Source organism: Rattus rattus, chromosome 5 (genome assembly GCF_011064425.1).
Source record: "Rattus rattus isolate New Zealand chromosome 5, Rrattus_CSIRO_v1, whole genome shotgun sequence".
In the NCBI taxonomy this organism is placed as follows: Eukaryota; Metazoa; Chordata; class Mammalia; order Rodentia; family Muridae; genus Rattus; species Rattus rattus.
The window spans coordinates 95,316,801-95,334,760 of NC_046158.1; the positions used below are offsets into that span (position 1 = coordinate 95,316,801).

Consider the following 17,960-nt stretch of genomic DNA (forward strand, 5'->3'; position numbering starts at 1 on the left):
TTTTAAGCTCATATTTGTGCCCTTGTAAGAGAATATTTCTTCTTAGACTGTTCTGTGTTTAAGGAAGAGTTGCGCACATGCCTCACCAGGGTAGTACTGCAGTAGTCCCCTCCTGTCTTGTTAAGCACCAAATGTCTTTGTCAACAGTGTTCTCTTTGGGATGGGATGGGTGACTTGCAGAGGGAAAACAGGGAAGGGGACAATATTTGAAATGTAAACAAATAAAATAATAAACAAAAACGTGTTTATTTTTAACTGATTTTCTAAATTTCTGTCACTTAGTTTTCTATCTCAAAGAATAAACTAAAAAACTTTTTATAAAGATCACATTCCTTATCTCATGCCTGCCTCATGGTAGCCATGTCTAGCGAATAAATGCAGACTACTCTGCTACAATACATTTTTTGCATTCATTTATTATAACTAGTGACATCCTTTAACACCATACAAGCTTATGCAGCCATGGTATGCACCAGTCAGTCAGCCTTGACTACCACAGTCAATGAAGACTGACTTCTTTTTTAACTCAAGCAGCTCAAATTCTGGACACGTATGTTTCCTGGGTCAGACGATTTAGAAAAAAAAACAAACTGAATTCATCACATTTTGACATCACTAAAAAACCAGAGAAATATAACACAGCTATTCTGCTTAGCCATGAAAGAAAGTGGAAATTTGCGAAGAAATAATGGAGACAGTCACTTTTTATTCTAACGGAGGAGGAAATGCAAGTATCTGCTATTTGAATTTGTTGCCAGGCAATGCAGAAGTCAGTCTCTAATCTCTGTAATGCCATAGTCAATCATTAATACTAAAATATAAGGCAAAAATAAATATATAAATACTATGCTTAATTAACTTTGACCTCTTTTCTTAGGGTGCCCAGCATCAAAAACTGAGACTGAAGGAGGAGATGATGATTTACAAGTAAGTTGTTTTAAAATATCAGTATCTGTAGGAAAACTTTAGAATTCATAGTAAATAGGCAGGGTGGCATGCTGGAAGCTGGACACATTCATGCTGCATCACTGGGCTGGATTCCCAGATTGCTCAGGACATCATCTATGTTGGTGAGGCCTCCCACGCTGAGGGAAGTCTCCTTACCTACTGTGTGTGTGTGTGTGTGTGTGTGTGTGTGTGTGTGTGTGTGTGTGTGTGTGTGTGTGTATCTGCTGTATATTGATTGCATGCCGTCATGTCCAGGGCATGACCTGTGACAAAGCTTAGATGGGTATTTAACCAACTACACACCATGTGTAACTGGGCAGTCTGACAGAATTAACAGTACACACCTGTCCACCACTTTCCAGTTAAGAAAGTTAACAGACAAAGGAACTGTAAATTGTCATTAGCATATTGTCAGGAGAATGGCAGCCATATACCTCCATACCAAAAAGTCCACAGCCCTGGCTTATACAACAGAAGAACATTCCAATGAAAAATCAAAGCACACATTGCACCTCACACAGTAATAGTGGAAGACTTCAACACCCCACTCCCAGCAATGGACAGATCATGGAAACAGAAATTAAACAGAGACACAGAGAAACTAACAGAAGTTATGAACCAAATGGATTTAACAGATATCTATAGAACATTTCATCCTAAAACAAAAGGATATACCTTCTTCTCAGCACCTCATGGTATCTTCTCCAAAATTGACCATATAATTGATCACAAATCAGCCCACAACATATTCAAGAAGATTGAAATAATCCCATGTATCCTATCAGATCACCATGGACTAAGGTTGGTCGTCAATAACAACAAAAATGACAGAAAGCCCACATACACATGGAAGCTGAACAATGCTCTACTCAATGATAACTTGGTCAAGGAAGAAATAAAGAAATTAAAGACTTTTTAGAATTTAATGAAAATGAAGGCACAACATACCCAAACTTAGGGGACACAATGAAAGCAGTGGTAAGAGGAAATCTCATAGCTCTGAGTGCCTCCAAAAAGAAACTGAGAGAACATACACTAGTAGCTTGACAGCACACCTAAAAGCTCTAGAACAAAAAGAAGCAAATACACCCAAGAGGACTAGAAGGTAGGAAATAATCAAACTCAGGGCTGAAATCAACCAAGTAGAAATCAAAAGAACTATACAAAGAATCAACAAAACCAGGAGCTGGTTCTTTGAGAAAATAAACAAGATATATAAACCCTTAGTCAGACTAACCAGAGGGCACAGAGAGTGTGTCCAAATTAACAAAATCAGAAATGAAAAGGGAGACATAACAATAGAAACTGAGGAAAATAAAAAAAAAATCATCAGATCCTACTACAAAAGACTGTACTCAGCAAAACTGGAAAATCTGTGGAGGAAATGGACAACTTTTAGACAGATACTGGATACCAAAGTTAAATCAGGATCAGATATACCATCTAAACAGGAACCCCATTTCAGTATTAACTAACTCTCAGATTAAAAAAACAAAAGAGTAGGGCATTGAGATAAAACCCAAAAAGTCTTCATGAGAAATGATGGGACAAAGTCTGAAAGATAGTCAGTTTGAATCATATTAAAGTGAGATAGGTAGAAAGGATACTGGGGGTAGGCGAGAGTAGGGGGTGCCTTCAGTCACTCAGTGAGTAATAAATAAGAAGAGGAAGTAGGTGAGGAAACGGCTAGGATGGCTCACAGTTCAGAAATCACTAAATGGACATAAAGACTTAGTCTGTCTCAGTTGGGAACTCTCAGACCAGGGTGTAGGAAAATTGCAGAATATTATATCAGGTGAAAAAATACATTATTTAAAATAATGGTGACTAGTTCGCTGGTAGAGTATATTTTATTTTAAAACATGATTTTATGTCAAAACTAAGGGAAAATCAGAATCTTAATTTTTTATGAAAGAAATTAACAAAAATAATCAAACTGGTTCATCTGATTCAGCATTGTATAAAGGGTTAGTTTGATTTTATTCTTTATAAATAATACATGTTTTGTTATACTTTGTATGCATAGCACTTTTCAAACACTTGTTTGGTCATTTCTTATATCTGAATGCTACTTTGGGTTTTTAATGTCCAAGGCCCATTTAAGTATATACTTACAAGTTGTTGATCAACTTCACATAACAGAAATAGAGAATTCTACCCAAGTCATCATAGTAATCCTAGACCATATAACTGTTTTGTGTTTTTGTTTGCTCAGATACATAATTTTTTAAGGCTTATTGTTTTAGAAGAAATACTTCATTGTTTGTTTGCAGTGCTGGGGTTGGAACCCAGAGCATTGCCAGTGCTATGCAAGTGCTAGTACCCTGAGCTACCAGCCCAACATTTAGAATTCTTAATTGACTTCTCAATTAGGCTGTACTTTAGTAAAAGACAACCTAATCAAAGAAATTGTTATCATTAAGGATAGAGTTACCTTATAATTATTACTATTGCTGCTACAACTCATGCTTATTCAGATTCTTATCTTGTAAGTATTCCAACTCAAAGGCTGATAGTATAACCAATGTATAGTAAAATGTTGGTCATTTAAATTTTATCTCCTATTTTAAAAAGTGAATCCAAACCTCTGAGGTCCTTTCTCTTAACCATTTGGCTTTTACATTGTCTTAATATTTGGTTTGTAGAGGCCTGGGTGATTTAAAAAGCTTCCAACAGTTAATCAAGTTTCTGTTTCCTCCTTCTCTTCCTCTTCCTCCTCCTCCTCCTCCTCCTCCTCCTCTTCCTCTTCCTCCTCTTCTTCCTCCTCCTCCTCCTCCTCCTCTTCTTCCTCTTCCTCCTCCTCTTCCTTCTCTGTTCTAAGTTTTTAAAATGTATACTGAGTAACAGTGTTTAGCCAACTTCCATTCAGTAATTTAGCATTAATTGACATATTTTGGGACAACTGTTAGGAAAATAGGTTATAATATAAGTTAGCTGGTTTTGACATAATTGGCTCTACTTGGCAGTAGGTCTTCGTAAAATAGGTTATAATATAAGTTAGCTGGTTTTGACATAATTGGCTCTACTTGGCAGTAGGTCTTCGTGTATATTTTAATAATCGCTTGATTCCTGATGTAATGACTGCTTTTAAATGGTTACAGTTATTTGTAATTTAAAAAAGTAAGTTCTGGAGAAGTTAATGACCAGAGATGATTGTTACAGAGCAAAAAGTAGAGTTTTATTTTTAAATTTAAAAGATCCCAGGAAGTTTATGTAATTTACTTGTTTATTTTAGAAGTAGGATTAACAGAGTCTTTAAAACTCAAGAAGTGAAATACACAGTTTGAACCTCAGCACTATAAAATTTATGCCCAATTAGTTTACAGTAGTTTGGGTAGTAATTTGAGCCAGTGAAAATACTCATCCATTTCTACCTGACTGTCAGATTTTCTTCTCAAAACATTAATGGAAACAGTAACAAATAGTATAATCTACACTGGAAAGAAATGGAGAAACCTGGGATTTGTTTTACAGTGTGCTATATTTCACTTAGGTAACATTTATTTCAGTCATTTTTGTGACATTTTGGGCTGGTGTCTTACTGACATTAGTGGAATATATTCTTCTAATTAAGTGTAATGGTATACATGTCTGTAAGCCATCAGCAAGTTCACCTTCACATCTCATTTCACACGATCATGGGCCGCTGTTGTTCATGTATCAGTGTAGTTTTTACTGTGTGCTTTTTAGTTTTAATTTGTAAATTGTTATATTTATTTGTACTTCCCTCTTAATTTCTTCATCTTCTATTTCTTTGGTTACTTTCAATATAATTAAAAGTCATCATTAGATTTCCATAGTTTCCATTTGTTTCTTTTGAGTTGTTATTAATAAGAAGGTCTGTTTTGTTCATGAAGTTTGTGTTGTAAATTTCTTCTTATCATGTACTTTGAGTTCAGGGAATTGCCTTTCATAGTGATGGCAATGGCATAGACTTACTAATTGTGCTGAAATATCTTTGTCGATGTTGTTCCCATTAGACAACTGAGGAGGACACTTCCCGTTCCCTGGTGAAAGATCACTTTTTTCAGCAAGAGACAGTTGTTACCTGTGATCCTTACAGAAGCTCAGACATAAGACCATTACCCTTTGAAGATCTGAATGCCAGAAGAGTCTACTTGCAAAGCCAAGTGAGCCAGGTGAGAAAATGTTAGCATGGATAGCCTGTAGAGAGGCGGTGTGCCTGCAGAGCACCAAGGCCAGGTGAGAAAATGTTAGCATGGATAGCCTGTGTGTAGAGAGGCCGGTGTGCCTGCAGATGGACCTGTGGCTGTGGCCAGGTGAGAAAATGTTAGCATGGATAGCCTGTGTAGAGAGGCCGGTGTGCCTGCAGAGCACCAAGGCCAGGTGAGAAAATGTTAGCGTGGATAGCCTGTGTAGAGAGGCCGGTGTGCCTGCAGAGCACCAAGGCCAGGTGAGAAAATGTTAGCGTGGATAGCCTGTGTAGAGAGGCCGGTGTGCCTGCAGAGCACCAAGGCCAGGTGAGAAAATGTTAGCATGGATAGCCTGTGTAGAGAGGCCGGTGTGCCTGCAGAGCACCAAGGCCAGGTGAGAAAATGTTAGCATGGATAGCCTGTGTAGAGAGGCCGGTGTGCCTGCAGAGCACCAAGGCCAGGTGAGAAAATGTTAGTGTGGATAGCCTGTGTAGAGAGGCCGGTGTGCCTGCAGAGCACCAAGGCCAGGTGAGAAAATGTTAGCATGGATAGCCTGTGTAGAGAGGCCGGTGTGCCTGCAGAGCACCAAGGCCAGGTGAGAAAATGTTAGCATGGATAGCCTGTGTAGAGAGGCCGGTGTGCCTGCAGAGCACCAAGGCCCCCACTCTTCCATGTTATAAAACTATGTGATGGTTGCTTAGAGGAGCCTAGAAAGAACTTCCACAGTTGACTTCCAGAGGAGACGTGCAGTCTCCATTGCAGAGAGCACCATGAGCCATGGTGTCTGTAATCTGGTGGCAAATCTCACATATTGAAAACAATGGTGTGTTTCTCATAAATATGAGTACATAGTTGTGTACTGGGCTGTACAAAAAACCAGAGACAGCACAGAAAATTTTTATGCATTATCAATTTTAATCAAAAACAACTTGAAATAATCTTCCCATTTGCATTCCCCACAGGCAGTTGACATTTCCTAGGGCTCTTATATTACTCCTCCTCTTTTCTTTTATCCTGAAGTAATCAGTAGGTGGAAATAAATAATATTTTATTGCAATTTTAAGTTTTACTTTTCTAATTATTAATGTGTTGAGCAAACCATTTTCCTATGTTTATTGACCACTTAGGAATTCTTTTGTAAAGAACCTAGAAATTCTTATATTGAATTGTCTTGTCTTTTCTTACTGATTTGCAAGGATATTCTGCATTAGTTTGGAACCAAGTCCTTTGTTAGGTAAATGCCTTACAACTTCTTCATTTTTTAGTGTTCCAGTCTGTAAGTTAGGGAATACCAGAATTTACCCCCAAAAGTTATGAAATTATGGAGATAAAATGTGACATATGCAGCACTTAGGAAAAATATTTTATTAAATAAGGAAAAAAGTATTATTCCTAGTCTCTTACAATTGAAATGTTTCCTGATCTCCGAAGATTATAGACAGAACGAGACAGGTAATGGCCTCAATTAATAGGAGTTAAATTTGATGGGTTAAAGCTATACATTTATTTGTCTAGAGTTAATATACAACATTATGGGTTTGATAATGATGTTTTCATATTTACCAAGAGTAAAACAGCGTCCACATTCTGTTGTGGAGCTCCGTTGTCCTTATTCCCTTCATAGAACTGACTTGTTAGAACCTCTCCTATTGGTGCCTAGAGCCCTGTGTCACATCCCGGGTCTGCTGCTAGTCTGTCTGTCTGTCTGTCTGTCTTTCTTTTTTTCTTTCTTTCCTTCTAAGATTTATTTATTTATTATATAAGTACATTGTAGCTGTCTTCGGACACACCAGAAGAGGGCATCAGATCTCATTACAGATGGTTGTTAGCCATCATGTGGTTGCTGGGATTTGAACTCAGGGCCTCCGGAAGAGCAGTCAGTGCTCTTAACCGCTGAGCCATCTGATGTGATGTGTTACCCCTTTGTCTCTGCACCTGACCATTCACATCTTTACTTTAGAGTTCCATCGCTGTAAGAGATGTTGATGTGCAGCAAATGTCGTAACTTAGCAGCTTGGTAACTTTTAAGTTTAATTTTAAGATTTTTGTGTGTTTTATATTTGAATTGTTTGAATCTGTGCATTAGCTTAGGGAGACTGGTATCACTCAGGAAAGTAATATTTCCTTCTACGTAGTCTTTCCTCTGTTTCTCTTAACTACATTTTCAAGAAAACAGACTAGGTCAGATTTACTCCTTTGTGTTTTATTGCCATTATGAGTAGAATCCTTTTAAAAGCTCTCTTATCACTAACTTTGAAAAAGCATTTTCTCTGGTTTTTCAGCTGATAAATTTTCCTCAAGATTGTAGAAATAGTATGTAATTTCCAGTGTTTTCAAAAGCAGCACTTAATTGAGGTGTATCTTTTTAACATCGTTGTTAAGAGTATAAAAGCGACGTGTACATTTGTCTTTTCACTTACACATGTCCTGTGAGAACAGTATCTGTTTAATCGATCCATTAATCCTTTAATCTGGATAGTTGGAAAGTACGTCTGTGTCTATATGGGTGTGTATGTATGCTTTTTGAGATAGTAAAATGGGGATAATAAGTGAAAATGGACATTTTTACTTTTAAAAGACTATTCCTACAAAGAAACGTTACAGGAAATGTGGGGATTTTGTTTCCTTCTCGCACTGCGTATTGCAGCCAGGGCTTTGTATGTGCTGGGTAAACACTTTACCCAGAGCTGTGTCCCCGGCCAGTAAGAATGTGTACTTAATTTCACTTGAGGTTTTTATACTAAGCCCAAAAAGTTTTTCTCTCAATTCTTTCTCTGTAATGCTGTTTGATTTACTGTTGTCGTAGTTTTAGTTTCGTTTTCAAATTACACTTTTATTAACTGTGGTAAGGTTTGGATCAGAATATTTCAGTGCAAACAATAAAAGGAAAACAGAATGACTGAAACACCAATAATGGTGATTGGTATGGTAATTCTAAAAAGTAATTCTGATAAGATTCTAATAAAATTTTAACCATAATCTGTTTCCATTATTAAATGTTCTTTATAACCCAAGTTATAAATCTATCAGGACATTGACTGCTCTCCTGATTTTCCTAAAAACATAATTCATATACCAGAAAATTACACTTTTAAGGTAGTTAACATTTGGTGTGTTGATATAGTTAAAAGATTATGCATCACCACTACTCAATTTCAGAGCACTTTCATCACTCTGGATAACCTATAGGGTTAGTGTCCCACTCCCCACTCTTTGCCCCTAGTAGCCACTGTTGTGGCAGGTGCTGATGTGATTCTTGTTCCTGAAGGACACTCCCCACACAGACGCCCTTCTCCTGGTGTGCTGTGTCATTTAGGTACAGTCAGCAGTTGACAGATAATTGTTGCTTTGGTGGGATTTTACTTTGTAATCCAGACTTGACTAGTACTCCCACTTTGTAGGCCAGGTTGTCTGCCCTTAGGTTCCAGTGATCCTCCTTCAGAAGCCTCCAGAGTGCTAGGGTACTACAGTTCTGGCTGCCTTGTTTGTTGTAAGATGTTACTTGCTAAATTGAGTTTTTAAATGCCTTTTTTTCTTAAACAGTAATAGCAACATAGCTCTTCTGTACAAAAGTAAGATGGGGAGGAAGTGATTCTGCTTTTTTATTTTTTTTTTTAAGATTTCTTTGTGTAGATGAATATTTTGCCTACATGTATGTTATACATCACACACATGTTTTGTGTCTGTGGAGGCTTGGATCCCTGGAACTCAGTTATAAATGCCTATGAGCCATCATATGGATGCTGGGAACCAAATTCAGGTCCTCCGCAAGAGTAGCAGGTGCTCTTAAGCACTGATCTGTCTCTCCAGCCCTTTACCTGTTCTGCTTTTTATTAAAAGGGCTTTGCGGGGAAGTGGGGTGTTGGGCATGGGGGCTGGTTAGACATGACTTTATACCGGTATAAAGTTTTGAAATGTGTATTTTACTGCTGTGACTTACTATAGAAATTATTGGAATTTTAGATACCATTTTGTCAGCAAGGTCTAGACATTCAGAGCCGAAGTATGGAATACGTACAGCGGCAGATATCTAAGGAATGTGGGAGCCTCAAGTCCCAAACTAGGGTAAGTAATGTTTTTATCTCCCGGTCTGAAATGCTGCAGTTTAGCACCCCAGAGTCATTTCTTCCCATTGGATGAAATGTTCATGAGACATACTCAGTGTGTAGCTGCCACATCTGTACGCCTAAACTCATTCAGTCTGAGTGGTTTGAATGCATCATCAGCTAGGACAAACAGGAACTGGAATTTAGTGCATGCATCCTTCCCCTACACAGAATAACATGCACCTTCATCTAAGAGTCCCAAAGGCTTGTTCCGCTCCAACATTTCTCTAAGTCCTAACTATAAGTCTTAAACTGTCATCCCACCAGAGTGTGGGTGACAACCCTTGGGAAATGATTCATCTTGACACAAAATTCCTCTCTAGCTGTGAACCTGCGGAACCAGGTAGAAGATAGCTTCTAGAATACAATGGGAGGAAAGCATAGGGTAGAAATAGTCCCATTACAGAAGTGAGAGGCTGAAGTGAAGATGTCACAGCTCATCCTCAGGAAGGCAGAACCATAATAAGCATTTCAATCTGTTTTAGGACTTGGAATTAATCATCTTTGGTTTTGTGTTTGTCCTTTTTTGCTCTTGGTTTGGTAGTCAGTCCTCCATGCCTCTGCTTCACTCCTGTATCATTGCTGCCATCAAGGTCTTAGAATGAATACCAAAGCATGCGTGGGTTCTGAAATAGGCTAGCCTAGCCTTCCCTCTGAAACTGCAGAGGCTATCTCAGCCCTACCTTCACAGTGAGCTCCCCCTCACACACACACACACACACACACACACACACACACACACACACACACACACACACACACCCACACACCCACCCCGCTGAGTCGAGGACTGAGCCCAGGGCTTTGCCCTTGCTAGGCAAGCCCTCTACCACTAAGCTAAACCCCCAACCCACAGTCAGGCTTCTTTACTGGAGAGATGGAGCGTGCCTGTAGCCACACAGTGAGTGCTCTTGGCATGTTTTGAAGAGATCCAGAGATCCAGCCTTCTGTCTTCATCCTGTCGTGGCTGCTTTCGTCTGTGTTGGCAGCATCTTGCTTTATCCAGCTCTGCCTGGTATCCTCTCCACTTCCCCAGTGTTTGTAATAAAGTTTCACTGGAGATTGTCCAGTTGCTTAGCAAGTCCTTCAACTTGTTCTTGTGTATGTGCACGTGCGATTACACACACACACACACACACACACACACACACTGATATTATATGCAACAAGAAGAAAACTGCCACAGCTTCAGCATTTCTGAATATCTTTACCTACGAGTTCTGTCTTCTAAGTGTTCAAACGTGATCGATTTTGTCACTTCCATTTTCTTTCTTCCAGTATCCAATAGTATATTCTTCTTTTAAGAGTCTTCACCAGGAGGACCTTTTAGGCCATATTCTACCTGTAGTTTCTCCTGTAGTTTCTCTGAGGTTCTGACATATATCATAAAACACTTTTAGTTAAAATCACTACCCTTTTCTACATATCTAAAGCTGGATTCCAGCGACACCTAGCTTCTTGGCACTAACTCTGTGAAAAAGAACCAGTGGAGTGAGTAGATGGAGCTTCCGGTTTTAGGAATTGGCTCATCCAGTAATAGGATACAAATCCAAAATGTAGTCCAGGTCTCATGGCACAGACCTTCAAGCCCAGCTACTCGAGGCTGAGGCAAGAGGAATGAGAGCATAGGGACACGCTTCGATAGCCTCGTGAGAGAGACCTTACCTCAAAATACAAAGTGCAAGGAGAGCTAGCTGATAGAGCTCAGTGTCGAGCAGGCATAAGGTTCTAGGCTTAATCTCCAGTACTGGAGAGAAATAAAAGTGAAATATGTAGGATAGGCCATTAGGATGGAGGGAAACTGGAGCCTGCATCCAGAGTTACCCTGCTGGCAGAGCTTCACCTCGCTGTTCAGGGGGAGAGTCTTGTTTTAGGTGTCATCTGATTGCATAGTGTTGATCTCATTTAAAACTTTGTCCCAGCTCCTTGAATGAATCCCTAGGTAGGGTCACTCCACCAAATTGACATGAATTAACCACCGTAGTCCTCACTGCAGTTTTTATCTTGTCTAGGTCCCCTTGAAGTCTATCAGACATGTCAGCTTTCAAGATGAGGACGAGATTGTTAGAATAAATCCTCGAGATATCTTAATACGTCGGTATGCAGACTACAGACATCCGGACATGTGGAAAAATGACTTGGAGAGAGATGATACTGACTCCAGTGTTCCATTTTCTAAACAAGACAGTAAAAAGTCAGACTATTTCTACCACTGTGGGGATGAGACTAAGTTAAGTTCTCTGAAAGACTCTGTGGTATTTAAGACACAGCCTCCCTCATTAAAATTTAAGTCAAAACGAAGAAAAGAGGATGGGGAACGTTCTCGCTGCGTGTACTGCCAGGAAAGGTTTAATCATGAAGAAAATGGCAGGGGGAAATGCCAGGATGCTCCAGATCCTGTTAAAAGATGCATATATCAAGTTAGTTGCATGCTCTGTGCCGAGAGCATGCTGTATCATTGTATGTCAGACTCAGAGGGAGACTTTTCTGACCCTTGTTCGTGTGACACTAGCGATGACAAGTTCTGCCTAAGGTGGTTAGCCCTGGTAGCTCTGTCTTTCATTGTACCGTGTATGTGCTGCTACGTCCCTTTGAGAATGTGCCATCGCTGTGGTGAGGCATGTGGGTGCTGTGGTGGGAAACACAAGGCTGCTGGGTGAAGCAGTCCAGGGCCGGCATGAGCTTGAAACCTTCATCTCCAGGAATTCGCTAACTTGGATTTGTGGAAGCTGTTGGCAGGCAATATGGAATCTTGCCTGGTACCATTGGGGCCATGTGTGGAGGAAGCAGAACTCGTCAGTTCTTGTGATTTACAGATGCTAGCCATGCCTGATGTTTTCCCTGAGTGCATGGCATGTTCTGGGACAGATCATAGAGCATTTACAGAAAGAAGTCATTTCTGGTTATTGACTACAAAAGGTCAACATAGAATATGATCCAACTAAAAGGGATTAATTTTGGCATTTTTATATTTATGCACTAGGTGATGGGACTTTTAAAGATTTGAATTCTTTAGGACATTAACTAAAAAGTGCACTAAGGGATGGTGATTTCAGTACAGAAAAGTTAGTACTTGGGAAATTAAGAGAGAAAACAAGTGCAACTAAATCATTAGTTGTTTTCTGAAAGCAGTTTTATGTATAAATAACAAATGTTTATATTTAACTAAATGTAAGGTACGAACTATGACATATTAAACTTTTCTTGCCCTTCCTAGCTCTGAGGTAGATGTGCACACATCTGCCACCACATTCCATATGTGTTGAGTATTTAACTCATCTAGTTAATAACGTTTGTATCCATGTGAAGGATTTGGTAAGTTCATCCTCACTTCTCTTTGGCTGCGGTTTATACTGAGTTATGTCTGTACATTCTGGAAGTCTAAAATCTTTAAAATACTCTAATAGCCTTGAGTGACCAACTTTTTTTTAAAGCACAGATGTAATTGTCTAATGTTCTGATGGAAATGTAACACTTATTTTTATATAAAGAAACTGAGTAAACATAGAAGAAAGCGAGGGTTCTTTTAGTTGTTGTTTCTGTGGTATTCAACCAGCAAGTTGTTTCCTTTCAGAGTTTCCTCCTTCAGAGAACTGCATTTATAGCCATTTTACAAGGCAGAAGCATTAACTGGATAGTTAGTGTGAAACAGTTTCCACTTGAGATCTCCATTTATCATTCTGCTAAGCCAGAATGTGCACAGCTGTTTCACTGATGTTCTGAGCTTAACCCTCTGTGCTTATTACTCACATAACAATGGATTACCTTTCAGTTGCATTTTATTATATTCCAGGAGCAAATTCACTTTGCATTAACACGTACACAGAACTCTCCCAGGAAGAAAGTATTCAATCCACCATTGTGAATGGAAATCTCGTATATCACATTCCTGTCGCAGAGCATTTGTATTATGGGATGTTTGAGTTACAGAGTGGTGTGATATGTTCCAACAAACAAGTTAAAAGTATTTTGAGGTCAAACTGTCTTTTAGTGTTACATTAAAACTCTAACCTGTGAGGGATTCTTTCAAAATACTCCCTTAGGAAAGAAAGTTAAGCAGTGTGCCTTTTTTGCTTTTTTTTTTTTTTTTAATGGCTTACAGTTTCTGGAGTGATAGAAATGAAAATCACACTACCATTTGAAGTTCATTCTACAGGTTTTCAGTGTCATTTCTGTACAGTGCATTTACTGTGTCACACTTAGGCTTGTGTTGGCTTTCTTCTTTTGCCCCAGATCAAACTGAACGATGTATATATAACACTATCTGTCTGTAAAATACTTTTTTTAAGAAAGCATTTATATTTATATGACAGCTTGAACTGACAACATTATGTATATAGATCATCTTGAAGTATTATTTCACATTGAAAAGAAGAAAAATATATTGATAACTATAGATGTTATGAAGAAGAGGCTATTTCTAGTTTTGTACTAAAAATCAATTGGATGAACTAAATCCAAAACCGGACACTGTAGCAGCAACTTTCAGTCTTATTTTTACTGTTTCTATATTGGAGGCTGCTACACAGATAGATGATCTTCATCCTTGGCGTTTTCAGATAAACTTGGTTTCCTAGAGCAGACTGTTAACTTTCAAAATTCCTTTTTATTGCTGAAATAGAATACTGGTTTTCCTTATGAGTGGTTATTCATATTTGTAAGTTCTGGGTTTATAATTCAGGTTGGAGCAAGGTATGAATAACTAAAGAAAATAACTTGCTGGCAATATAGGAAATGCCATGGAGATGAACTGTGTATATACTTCTGAGAAGAGTAAAATTAATCATTTTTTTTTCTGTTAAGCACTAGTCACTATAGTGCATCTCCTGGTTCTGTACTGTATTTTATACGCAACGTACATGCTTTAATATTTTAATGTTTGTGCATTAATATTTTCAGTTTGTTTAACCACTTTGCTGCTAAGATTTTGCCATCCCGTTCCCATTTTTTTCCTTTACAATTTTAAACATTTCTTTTCATTAAAAACTATGATAATGAAATTGGGTTTTTTTTTTTTTTACTTTGATTTTTGTAATTAACACACATGAATTCAAGCAGTCCAGAAAAGAAACTGATGATGTAATGTTATTGAGTCCCTTTGTGAATTAGATGGACAGTTTAATCCAATTCCAAACATGTGCAGGTGGATTCAAGAATGATTTCTTTTTGCTGTACAGATTTGGCACTGCCATTTGGCATTTTCTTTAAAACTTCTCCTTTTGTCTAAAGTTTCAGCAGATGGCTCAGAAAAACTGGTAAAGTAAAAGTAAATATTGAAAATGAATCATCTGAATGGCATGACCAGAAAATTCTCCACCTGTCGTGCTTGTTTGCTCAGAATCAGGAGTTGTCAGAGGATGCTTGTGGCTTATGGGGAGCCTTTGATTTCTTGAGCAGGAATGCTGTGGAGCTCCATCGCCACCTGCTGGATGATTTTAGACCGGCACTGAAAGATGGGGATGGTGTCGCCTAGTAAAGGGGGCTGTTCAGGGTAGCTTCTGCCCACCAGAGAAATCAGGGATAGGAACAGCTCATAGGAATGTAAGTGAATCTTTCCCCAAATGCATATGGTTGCCGAAAGGTTTTAAGCACTTTTTTTCTTACACATCCTGTTTTAAAATATTTATTGATACTTGGAACTGGCAGTCAAACATCCGTGTGTACTGAAGCATTTATACAGCCAGTTCCTTAACTCAGAAGCCATTACCGAAATGGTATTCCTGTTTTCTTCCCAGCAACAGTCAGGGAGAATTTTTTTAAACATAGTTACCTGTATTTTATCATGACAACTCCAGAGAGTATGTATGTTTCTGAGTAGATGTTGATGAGGCAGGACTTAAAATTTCAAGAGAAAAACTTGAAACTACCTATTTTCATTGGTTATTCAGCAGTGCCTAAATTGAGCTTCTGAAGTAACGCAGTGCACTTTCAGTCCGTGTGTATAGTGCCAGCTAATTCTTTGGGCGAACCTCGCTTCCCCCTCCCTCCCTCTCTTCCCTTCAGTGGCACATAGGCATTTCTTAGTGTTCATGTCCGTCTTCAAAGTGCAGAAAACGTGGCGGGGAGAATTTTATGGATTTTTCTTATGTTGAAGTGGAATGTCTGATTATATTTGCAACATGTAACTTGGATTAATGTATTTTAAAGTAATTTTAATTGTAGTCCAACAGTGCATTGAGCAAGTGTAACTTTTTTCTGAAAAATAACTTGGAGAACTTTAGTTAACCGATAAAACCAATTCATCACTAAATGTCGCTCTTACTCTTGATTTGATCCAGATCACATTTCTGCGTCTTACAGGAAACACCAAAAAGTGGTTAATAAATGACAGTAGAGCCATAGGTGAGTCAAACAGAAAATATTAAAGATGTGCACACACAGAAAGGCAGAAGTGATTTATACAAACCAAAAGGTAGGTGGAGAGGGAACGAACCTTACAGGGGATGTAAGGTACTAGTTACCTAGCAGCTGGGCAATTAGAAACCTTTCAGTTGCTTTGCTACACTCTTATCCATTGTTCCCAAAAGATAAACTTGCAAAAAGTTACAAGTTTTTTTAATTTTTTCAAGAATAATCTAGTCGGAAGCCTTTGTATTAAAGATGCACAGATTTTTGTGTGAACAGGTTTTTGTGAACAAGTGTGCAGTACATTTTGCTTTCTGTCTTCTTGACTTCAGAAGTGCCTCACTTGTATATGACCCCCACTAGGAACCTGACTGCATCTTACTAGTAACCAGTGGAAACCCGCTTAACTCCTGTCCTAGTGCATCTCCCATATAGAGCCAACTGGCTGAGAGTTGTGAGTATATAATGTAAATATGCACATCTGAGTTTGTAACTGCTTTTGTTCCGTCATTTCATGTAATTGGACATATCAGATGGTAGACTTATTTGTTTCAGTGATTTCTCCTCCCCTGGAATTACCCGATTAAACCAAATCATGAAATTTAAAGGGCTTTTTCTCACTTCTTCAGCGCATATCATAGCTGTGTAAGATCCTAATCACTAGAGAAGAAAGCAGGGGAACTGGGCGCTTTCATCTGAAATGTGGTTTCATTCTTCAGAGCTGTGTTCCCTAACTGAAAGTTCACCTGCAGTTCAACTTCATGGCCTCACCCTTGATTCCAGATAATTGTTAGTTGATAATTTACACAGTTCCTAGTTTGCACCCATGCTGCAGCTGCAACAATTAGCCACCTTACGGATATGTGGCAAATGTTTAACACACTGAAAACTTTGCATCATGCACTAGCCTTTGTACTACAGCAGAAACAAGGGCAGAACTGTAAGGGCAGAATCAGTTGTGGTAACATCTCGATACCCAAACAACGCCTTTAGATTACCATGTTACAGTTGTAGTCATTTGAAGAATGAACTATACCTCGGTCATGTATGGCCCATAATTATGATTATTTATAGGCTTGCAGAAAGTTACTTACATTGTTCACATCAAGTCAGTACCAAGCTTAAGAACAGCAGGGAAGTGGAATCGGGCCATCAATTCAGTGATACATGCAACAACGTTGCTTCAGGGGACAAACAGATGGCATTCTCCATGGTTAAAGGTGCTTGCTAACTCTTCTGGGTAACCTGAGTGATTCCCAGCACCCATTCAGGGTGCTTACAATGGCGTGTAATTTCAGTCCCGGGGGGTCCGATAGACTCTGATTATGAAGGACACATATACACATAACATATATTCATACAGATACATATAAATAATTAAAATCAGTGAATGTATAATAGCCAGAGCGAGCTCCTTTAAAATTAACTGCTTTGAGGTCTGAAATAGATTCTTGAAATAAATGATGATTCAAAAAATCTGTATGTAATATTAAGTCTAATAAAATAGAGCTTTTTGAGGTTGTCACTTAATCCTTTAATGTATGGATCTGTGCTTTCCTAAGAAAGAGGTTTAGACTTGAGAGATTAAGAAGCTCCCCTAAGGAGCATCCTGGTCGGCACCATGTTTCATCTGACTCTAGAATCCTGGCACAGTTTTGCCTGTGCATGACAGCTCCACAACTTTCACAGGATAGGAACAGTTACTTCACCCTACAACTAGATTATACCAGAATCCTTTTTTCTATGGAGAGTCCCTTAAAAGTGGGAGCATCGGATTGCAGTAGAGCATTGGAGGGTCCTTGAGGCCTGGCCGCTCTGCCTCTCACTGTACAATGCTCTTCACTGGTCATGTTTCCCTACAGGGATTCTTCACCAAAGCAGTAGCAGATACTTCTCCTTGAAGCCAAGGATAAGCAGTGACCTCAAGTGAGTCGCTTATTGTTCCTCAAAGAATGGTGGGCCATTCCTATGTCAGCTCTTCCATAAGCCTGTCCTTGAAACCAGATTGGAGTTTATAGCGGGGGTCACTTAAACATGGCAAAATTACTGTCCCTCTTAACTCAAAGTTAATGGCTGTACTAAAGGAATACCTTTTAACAGCTAAGAGTCTATGTATGAGTCAGAAAGAAGGGCAGGCCCAATTGGAGATTTGCCTAACTTTCTGTTACTTGTTAACTCGTTGTCATATGGGAGCTGTCACCTTGATTTTAAGGTTTCTTGTATCACAGATCTTTGTATCCTCCATACTTTCCTACTTTTTTCTGCTTTAAAACTATTTTTTCAACTTAATCTGTGGAAGAAATCATAAAAGGAAATTTTAATGTTCTATTTATGTATAGGCAGGCGAGCACGCGCGTGCACACACACACACACACACACACACACACACACACAGCCCCACCTCCTG

The 17,960-nt window shown here is 38.9% G+C and overlaps 1 protein-coding gene across 1 annotated transcript in view; it reads left to right on the top strand.

The window, feature by feature from the left end:
* Spred1 (sprouty related EVH1 domain containing 1) overlaps positions 1–16,160 on the top strand; it is a 64,638-nt gene extending 48,478 nt beyond the window's left edge. The window contains exons 4-7 of the mRNA XM_032903911.1: positions 878–927; positions 4,929–5,087; positions 9,066–9,167; positions 11,221–16,160. Of these exons, the coding sequence (XP_032759802.1) occupies positions 878–927; positions 4,929–5,087; positions 9,066–9,167; positions 11,221–11,868 (959 nt within the window). The 3' untranslated portion in view covers positions 11,869–16,160. The remainder of the gene's footprint in view (positions 1–877; positions 928–4,928; positions 5,088–9,065; positions 9,168–11,220) is intronic.
* Positions 16,161–17,960: the final 1,800 nt, after the last annotated feature.